The sequence below is a fragment of the Dendroctonus ponderosae genome, unplaced genomic scaffold (assembly GCF_020466585.1).
Source record: "Dendroctonus ponderosae isolate FM_Combo_2020 unplaced genomic scaffold, Dpon_F_20191213v2 Dpon_F_20191213_7, whole genome shotgun sequence".
Taxonomy (NCBI): domain Eukaryota; kingdom Metazoa; phylum Arthropoda; class Insecta; order Coleoptera; family Curculionidae; genus Dendroctonus; species Dendroctonus ponderosae.
Window position 1 is genome coordinate 4,898,248 of NW_026018916.1, and position 9,319 is coordinate 4,907,566.

Consider the following 9,319-nt stretch of genomic DNA (forward strand, 5'->3'; position numbering starts at 1 on the left):
CGCAGGATACCCTCTAGGTGATAGTTCTTGATTACTTTTTGATAAATAATTCGTTCTTATTGCGAAATAGGAGCACTATTTATCAATCTGTACTAGAAGACGTGAGGAAATTCTGTCTTTTTTAAAGACAAACATTTTTGAGGCGAAATACCCAACAAGAAGTTTGTAAAAAAAGAAGAAACATTTTATTAAGATAATTTATCCGGAGTAAAAGCAAGTTTTGCATCCTACACACCTAATTGCTCTAGAAAATGGCACTAACTTTTCTGTTTGCCTATGTGAAGACTTTGGGTGACTTTACTTGGATTTTGCTGATAAGTCTACATAAAAAAGCTCTCTTGATCGTTGCCTCTTAGTGCAGCGGTTTTTCAGATATTGAAAGTTACAGAGCTAAATGCCCGGTAGACTGAGATTGAAGCAGCATTTTCACTCAAACTCACTTAATTGCCAGTGGTCTTGGCGCACCCTGTATGCAGCACTATTGACATGAAAATCTGCATCCATGCTGCAATTTAACATATTTTTAAGAAGCAGTTGGGCAAAAGTTGGTGAGGTTTGGGTCAGTGAGAAAAAGTTGTGATCTCTATCCACCTGCAGCAAAACGTGCTCCAGTAAATTGCTCAATTTTTTTGTGTCACCCTGTATAAAGACTCCCATGGTCACTAAATGTATTGCGTAAGTAAAAAGATGCTCTTTCTCATTACCGCTCAGCCGTTTTTGAGATTTATGTAATTTAGATACAAAACATGTAGATTTGAAAATATTAAAAAGATCATCTTTTTCAAAACCGTGGGTAACTTTTCCGGATTGTTTGCATTTTGGTCACAGATTAAAGTGGCCAAGGGATTCAATTTTGATATTTAGATTGAAATCCTACAGGTTCAGAAATACATTACTGCATACTTGACTTGCGCCCATTTTTTGAGCCACTCTGTATGTCTACAAACTGTTTAAGAATTATCATCCGTTAATTCTTTTAATTTTCTCAGGATGTATCTTAAGATGAAAATTATGAATTTTAAAACTTGTCTGCAGCTGCATCAGGAGAAAGAAATTTGGTAAATTTTTTATCACTGTATAAGGAGTTGCGATGTCACTAAATATTTTCAATGGAAAATTTGAAAAAAAAACGTAGACTAATTGTGCTTTTTTCACAGCAGCTGTTTTTTAGATATTTAGAATTAAAAACTATATGTTTTCAAAAACACGCTGCGCAATGGTACCCTTAAAAAAGCAGAAATTAGGTGTACCAAAAAAATTAATTGTGGCAAATTATACTATTGAAATTTTCTTATTAACTATTTTTTAATTTTTAAAAATTTTGAAGCTTTCAATTCATTATCCACCAATGAATTCCGCGATCTGTCTTTGAAAAAACACGTTAAAATGTCACAATTTGTGATTGCTTATTGCTGCAACACTCTGTATGTATAATTGGAAGCACTTAAGGATCCGAACTACTTCCACAGCGGCTTTAACTAGTTCTAACTAAAGTTAACTTTACTAAAACTTGTTAGATTTTGTTATTTTTCCATTCTGAAATTTAACTTTTTTAGCAATTCAAGCAAATTTAAGTCAAATTGCGTCACTGTGTTTGACGTTTTTGTCATTTTTTTACATAAAATTCTCTTTGGTTGAACACATTTATCACGACTAAGACGCCTTAATACTTTAGGGGTGAAATGGTGCAACTGGAGATTTTCGAGTGACAGTGTTAATAATTGAGACAAAAATCTGTCAAACAATGAGGAATTTCAGTAAAACTATCGGTTTTTTGGTTGTGTCATTTGCAAATAATTTCTAAGATGGGTTTTACAACATTTCCTAATTTTTGGACAGTTTTCTTTGTTAAACGTCAACAAAGTCACTCAAAATTGCCAAATACCAGTTTGACAATCATTTACTGTTATTTGTGATTGAAAATCCGTCAATCTCAATTTTTATTGTCTGTAATTGTTCAATTCAGGTGAGTTTATCAACTACGTTTTCTGGCCAAGCTGATAAATGTTTGACAATTTTGAGCGGAAGCGTTAATAATTGACACAAAAGCCGTCAAAGTCAAAAGTCAGAAGTCATTCGTCCGTCAGGAAGTCAATCAAACAATCAGAAAATTCAGTAAAAGTACTCATTTCGGGTTGTGTCACTTCCAAGACGAGCTCTACAGAATTTGCTAATTGTTTGACAGTCTTCGTTGTTAAATGTCAACGATGCCACTCAAAACTGTCAAACACTATTTGCCGTCATTTTTGACTGAAAATAAGTCAATCTCAATTTTTATCCTATTTATTTGTTCCATTCTGTTAAAGTTATCAACTACACCAACTTGTTAAGTGTTCACCGCATAATAATCCTTCAGTTTCATGAATAATTGAACCATAGACCAGTTATTGCGACTGAAAGAGTGCTGAAACTTTAGTCAATGAAGAAAATTGACCTGTTTTAGCGGGATAAAGGTCAATTTTACGGCAATTTAAGCTCTTATCCTTAATTAGCGGCATTAAAAGGTCGATGTAACTTGTACAATGTACAGCAATTAAGCAACTGCATTGTTTGAATGTCGCGATTGCTTCGCAGAAAAAGTAAAATGATCGTCGAACCCAAAAGAACCGTTAATGGCACCGAGAGAGGATTTAATCAGTTGCTGCAGGCTTCCACTAATTCTATAAAAATGGGAGTAAAATTTGTTGAAAAATAAATGCAAAACACGTTTTTAAAGCTAAGCTGGTACAGCCTGGCAAATGCGATGATATGCTTCCAAGGCCAAGAAGTGAATTTTACGGGAATATTTCATTTTCATCCCTCCCTTGTGTCCTGTTGCTATCCAGAGGAATGGCGGGAGCGAGATTTTCGAGCAGGAGAGCAGCAAGACGCACAGGGCGGCTTTGATGGCCTTTTAAAGCCCACCTCAAACAACAGGCTTTCCACGTAACGATTTTCCATTACAAAGGTCGAATTGCTGCATTTTTTTTCCAATTCCTCGATTCAGTTACTAAACAATGCAATCAAGGCAATTCTTTTGGTAATGTTAGCAGCTGGTGCGATGTGGGTACCGTTTTATCAGCCAATTTCCTTCTGATGGAGAAAAATGGAAAATCTAATTGGTTTTGGAAACATTCAAAATCCATGCTCGAGGACTTTGGAGGCCTTGCATCAACTCCCAGTGACCGTTTCCACAAAAAGCTCCCTCCACGCAGATTGTTAAGGGATAGTCGATTGCGCCCCTCTTGTTCTGCAACAAATAGCTGCTGCTGATTTTCCCATACTCCAGTTTCTTTCTGTGTGTTTTGGGTGTGTCCTGCTGATTTTCCAGCTCGAGAAACTCACTCTTCAGGTAATGTTTAGCCATCGATTTACATTTCGGGAAAATACCTCCATTGCTCTTGTGCCATCCAGCGCAAGTTACTTGCAGTTCAAGCCCCCATTTTAGTCTTAGGAGACTCTATTACTCCATTTGATTATCACAGGATTTAATCTATCAAGTGCTTGAATTATTTAGGTATTTTGCAAAATCGATTAAGGGGTTCCACTAACAACTAGGAAATTTAATTTCGTAGGCACGTGCCTAAATATGCAAGGAAAATAATAACAAAACCATTTCTAGAACATAAAAAAACTATCTAAACACGTTTATGGTGGGTGTTAATATTTGGCTCCATTTGAGTTTTTTGTTTTTGTCGTTCTTTGCTGCTTCACTATTGATTTAGACGTTGGAACGCAAACCAATTCAGAGATCTGTTTTTCCATTAAAATAAAGTAAAAAAGTGGAGAAAAGTGTCAATATCTATTCAAATCAACCGATTTTCTCATTGTAATGTACGTCTATTGCAACCGATTGAAAGTGAGCGCTCTTCGTATTCAATCCCATTTTCTCCGCACATTCAACTGAACTTGTGTGTTTGATATTACTTAGAAAACCCGGAAAACTTATACACATTCAACGAAAAATGCTTAATAATGGCATTAGGCAGCAAAATCAATGCACAAGCTCAATATTTACTCATACGACTAAGCATTTTAGTTAGCGATTAAGTGGCTTAAGGACTATCAAACGATAGTCACACTATGTATTTGACAGAATTAATACATTTTCCATTATGCGATTATTTTTATAATGTTTTAATAATGAAAATATGAAACGATCATTTGCATATTCTTTATGATTCTTCACAAATTTTGTACACTAAATGTTCTGTCCAGGAAACACGGATGATTTGCTGGATTGAAACTTTGTTATTTCAAAAGAGACACCCTGTATATAATACGTTTCTGGATTTGCAATTACTTTCTGGACTTTTGGTCAAATACTTTCTTCCTTATTAGTGATGTTCTAACGGTTTTCAAATAATTCATTATTATCATATATTATATTATTTATTTTATCCGAGAAAATTTTTATTTCTCAAATTCAACTTCAAAAAAAGACTGCAAAAGTTTATTTTTTCTCACTCAAACCAAAAAAAAACAATACTTTGCTTAGCTCGAAACTGAGTTATTTTTAGCGGTGAAGGTATCAAGCTGGAACATAGGAACAACTGTTCTTGCGCAGGCCATCTTTCTTCTCTGATAAGCTGGCATGGGTGCGAGTGAAACTACCGATGCCAGCTACGTTCCTGAATGGAAAATCGGTTCATTTGGTTCGTTGATGATCGAATCAGAGTACGAAGAGTAGAAATTACTACAACTCTGAAGATGTTAGCAATGCCGGTTAGCGAAACGTCAAGAACCATAAAAAAATATAAAAATCAAATTCGAATATTGATTCATTAGTCACCATTACCCTCTTTAATTTTTTCTCGTTTTTGCTTTTTCCACTTCCCCACAGTAACTGATGTAAAATAGATAATTGAGACCTAAACAAGTACTTACCAAAACGAATATAATTTATTTTGGGAAAAATTTGTTGCTTTTTTTATTAAAAAAATGTGTATAATTAAGGGGTTTAGGAGCCCTGAAAATTAGGCTCGTTCTATTGACAATCTTCCTTCAGGTTCTCATTACTATTAAGCCAAAACATCCAGAAAGTTTTCACACTGTTCTTGTTGGAAATTGCAAAAGTTCAAAACATTTTAAATAGAAACAATAGTGGACTTATATATTAAGAAGCATGTAAAAATGAAGACTTCTTGAAACTTTGTAATTTTGAAGCTAAATAATGGCAGACTGTGCGGATTTGTGTCTTCCCAACTCCAATTTAACTTCTATTGCTAAAAAGTTGGTTTTTGAAACTTGTTATATAAACGCCAGTTTTCAGTTGAAAATAGTTTTTAGAGCTTTTCTGCCGCGTTCTTTCTCATACAGGGCGAGCAAATATAGTAGAATAATCGTAATTTGTGCGTCACTTGATTGTTGCTAACTAATCGTTCTATGTTATAGATAAGTGAAGTTTTCCATCTTTAACAGAAAAACAAAAGCCGCCAAAATAGTTCTCACGGACGTGTTCAACTTTTCCACCGCCATGTCTGATGAAGAATTGGACGAGTAAGTATTTTAATTCCAAATAGCTTTAAAAATATTGCTAGAATCTGAAAAAAATGCGGCATATAAAGTTCCGCAGAAAATCTTGTTGCAGCAGAAGGAAACTAGCCACTTTTATGATCAGCTTCACGCACCCCTTCACTTCAATAACTCAATTAACGCTTGAATCCGGTTGATACCTTTTCCTTATGGCAAACTTGCACAATTCAGGCCTTATGTAACTTGTATAATAATATGATTTTTTTTGTGACATTTTGCCATTGAATAATCGCCGATTATTGTTATTACTCTCTGTCGATTAATCCTGTGTTTTGTTTCGTAACCTTGCTTGGTCGAATTGGAGTATCATGACCGCAACAGAAAAAAATGCCCAGCCGAGACCAATGTGGTGATCAATAAATAATTAGGGGGGATTGTGATTGTTTATATTTGTTATTGGATTTCATAAGTGAGAGTAATGTATTCTTGGGGGTGATTCTACGTGAAAAATTCACGTTTCAAGTTTATAGAGCAGATTTCCACAATCTCAGTCCAATTTTCACTGCTTGTTTTGAAATTTGGCTTATTTCCTGCAAAGATTGTTCAGTATCAATGGTCAACAATCGCCATTGGTGTGAGGAAAAAGCTTTAAAAAGCGGAAAAAATTAGCGTTTACCGTTCAATTCAATCATACATCTCGGTATATTGAATGTTTGTCTCAAGTTTACTGTGAACTTCTAGCTCTAGATTCCTAAGATGGAAGGAAAAACTTTAGCACTACAATACCAAAAATATCTTTTTTGACCGCCCTATAAGTAAATAAAATATGTGAAAAATTCCAAAACTGTTATATATATTTATGCCTTTGCTGTTAAAATCCGAAAAAACACGTTTTTATTTCAACTGAAAGCATGCCAAATTATCACCAATTTTGTATTGTTTTATTCTTCACTCTGTGGAACCTTCATCTGAAGAACTTAGTTTTTACAAAAACACTTTCTGATTTGAAAAAGAATTTAACTAGATGAAGCTTCAAACCGAGTTGAAATCGCTTGCAGGAATAAAAAATTATGCAAATTCTAAAGTGAACTTTTTTTCAGCAGTTTAGTTTCTTTACAAATTTTCAAAGTGGAATCCGCCTGTTGGTAAAAGCTGAACTTGAGACATTCAATTTTCATGTGGAATCACCGCTCGGATTTTTCACAATTCCTCACACATTTACGTTGCTGTTACTTCGCTTGTGTTGCTGATGAATTTTCAATTTCTTTCCTTAATCTGTATGTTTCCTTTCGCGATAATGTAGACATTAGAGAAAAAAATCATGAAAAAATTAAGAAACCATATAAAAGCATTATTGTAATTTACAAATCAAACGCCCAAATCTCCTTTAACAGAGTTATATGGAAATTTTTAAACATTAACAATCAGCGCTCTAAGTTAGTCGCTTACCTACTGTTTTGAGCATGTTTTAATTTAGTTTCTTTCGTTTCTTCGCCTGTAAAAAGTGTTTTTTTTTAACACAGCACTTTTTATATGTCCGGAGACGTGGGCAGAACGCTCCAGTCATCAAACCTTGCAAAATTCTTCATCATTCGCAGCACTTTGCGTATTTCCGTAATGTGTAATACTTTTCCGCGTGTAATACTTTTTGCAGAATTATTTGCGTTTTAAATGTGCGGTTTTCTATGTCATCAGCGCGAAAAAATTCGCATTACGGCCCTTCTTTGCTTTTCGCACTAATGCTTGGATTGCTCTGAAGTTTTGCCGGCTGTACATTTTCCATCATCCATTCTTCCGCATTTCTTTTCAGTAATCGCGAGTGCGTGTGCTTTGTTCGTGCAGGTGATATTTGTACCGATTCGATAGTTTCTCGAACTCATTATTTGTATAGAATTTTGGCAAAATTTCTTCTTAAGACTGTAAAAGATGGTTTCAAGCTGTTTTTAAATAGTCGAGTGAATGTTTGGTCTAAAAATAGTTTTTTTGCATCGCAACTTCGCCGGGAAGACACTGTGTAGTCTTGTGCAAACAATTCTCAGATGGAAATTTTTTTTGGAAAAACATACATTTTTATACAAGGTGTACGCACAGGTCACAAATTCTATACAAATGAAACAAAAAACATTTTTGTAGTTGGCAAGCAGAGAAACGTTGCTTTTAATGTTTTAGTTTTTAAAGTTTTCTTTAAAAAAATATATGTTGGTCGTACAAAAAAATCCAGTGGAGCTAGATCGGGAAATTCTATGGCTCCTCTCCTCTGCTCCCAAACAATTTGCTTCGAACAAAATTTTTGATGCAGTCTAGCAATTCGCTGTATTAATTTTTTTTGGAGCGTCTTTAATTAAAATAAACGGACCGATGATTGAATAGACATCCAGTGTTGATGTTCTGGTGCCCAATTTATACAGTGGTTGTGCGTTGCATTGAAAGAATTTTTTAAACGGAAAGATGCTTTTCTCAAAAGAAAATTGCTCCTGGATCTAAAATCTTCATTAAAAGTCAACGCTCCAGCCGAAATCATCTCCATTAAGTGAACTAAGCACCAAATGAACTTTGTATGGATTTCATTTGTTGTGGTTTAGGGATTTTGCAACGTATGATTGACTTAATTTTTTGGCTTCTTTCTTCGCTAATAAACGTTTCAATGGTTTTTCTTTTGAGACTGCCGGACACTCTGATCTTTTACGTGATCCAAACTCCCAAATTTCCTCTTTATCTTAGTGATCGTTGATCTCGTCTGGTATAAACCGATTAAGTTGCTGATCGTTTAATAATTCACCCACTTCTTGTGTCCGAGTTCTATTTTTATAAGCGATAAAAATAAGGATCTTGATTCTTTGAGGTTCACTTACGGCACTATTATAGTTTCAAATGCAATAAAAATACATTCAAGTCTGAACTTGTTTGCTCTTTGTTAGCACAAAATAAAATAATTTACCGGTTACGCGTATAAATTATATAAAAATCGAAATTTGACCGCTGCAAATAAATCCGTTTTTGAATGTACATTTGGCGCGTTTAAATATCCTTGATATTTATTTCCAGCGGTCTCGATTTTTACACAATTTTATACATTCTGGTTTACTGTCTGATTGATTTCGTTTCGCTGCCTCATTTTTCTGGATGTTTTTCTGCACAAATTTAAAAAAATCACAGAGTGGGTAAAATTTGACGCGGAAAACCATTTTCAATATTAAACTTCCTTAGTGCTCATCGGCTTTTTGTCCCGTTTTTCTGGCTTCACATAATTCGACCAACTTTTTGCTTCTATTTAGAGTTAACTTTTCATAAAAACCACTGAATAAACCGAAACTTTAATTTCTGACAAATCCGTTCTGGTGCACACTTGCAAGAGGAAAATGTCAATGCTAAGTTTACGCAACTTTTACCCAATATAATAAAAATTTCACGGTTCCGCCAATGTTGCTATTTAGTTGTCGACACCATTAAAAAACCCATAAACTGGTCAGGATGTGGTGACAGACGACACTAAAATTCTCCCCGAACCTCGCATTGCGCGAGCGCGAAATTTAACCGTAGCCCGCCTCAGCTGACTGTCGAAATTGGCGCGCATTTTAAACCACTTTGACAGTGTATGCAACCAGATGATTGAAACACATCAAGATGTCTTCAGCGTACATATTTTATTGTACTTATGAATGTATATGAAGGCGGGCGCGGTTAAGTTGAATTATGAAGAAGATTGGAACAGTAATACAGTTTAATACATTTATTTTAAATAGTTACAAATAATGATTTATTTACATGTAAAATAGTAGGTAACTAATGAAATATGCATTAGTATAAATCGACAAAATGCTCTCTTACGCAGCTCAAAACAGGTATTTTACTGATCTGGGTTTTG

The 9,319-nt window shown here is 34.6% G+C and overlaps 2 protein-coding genes across 2 annotated transcripts in view; one reads left to right on the forward strand and one right to left on the reverse strand.

Moving 5' to 3' along the window:
- LOC109539776 (PE-PGRS family protein PE_PGRS16) overlaps positions 1-9,319 on the reverse strand; it is a 24,964-nt gene that overhangs the window by 3,406 nt on the left and 12,239 nt on the right. The gene's annotated exons all lie outside the window — the stretch shown is intronic.
- The window catches only part of LOC125502404 (uridine phosphorylase 1-like), a gene marked incomplete in the record, with an annotated part of 9,572 nt that continues 3,462 nt past the window's right edge, over positions 3,210-9,319 (forward strand). Inside the window, 2 exon segments of the mRNA XM_048668579.1 lie at positions 3,210-3,331; positions 5,374-5,478. Coding sequence (XP_048524536.1) covers positions 5,456-5,478 — 23 coding nt within the window.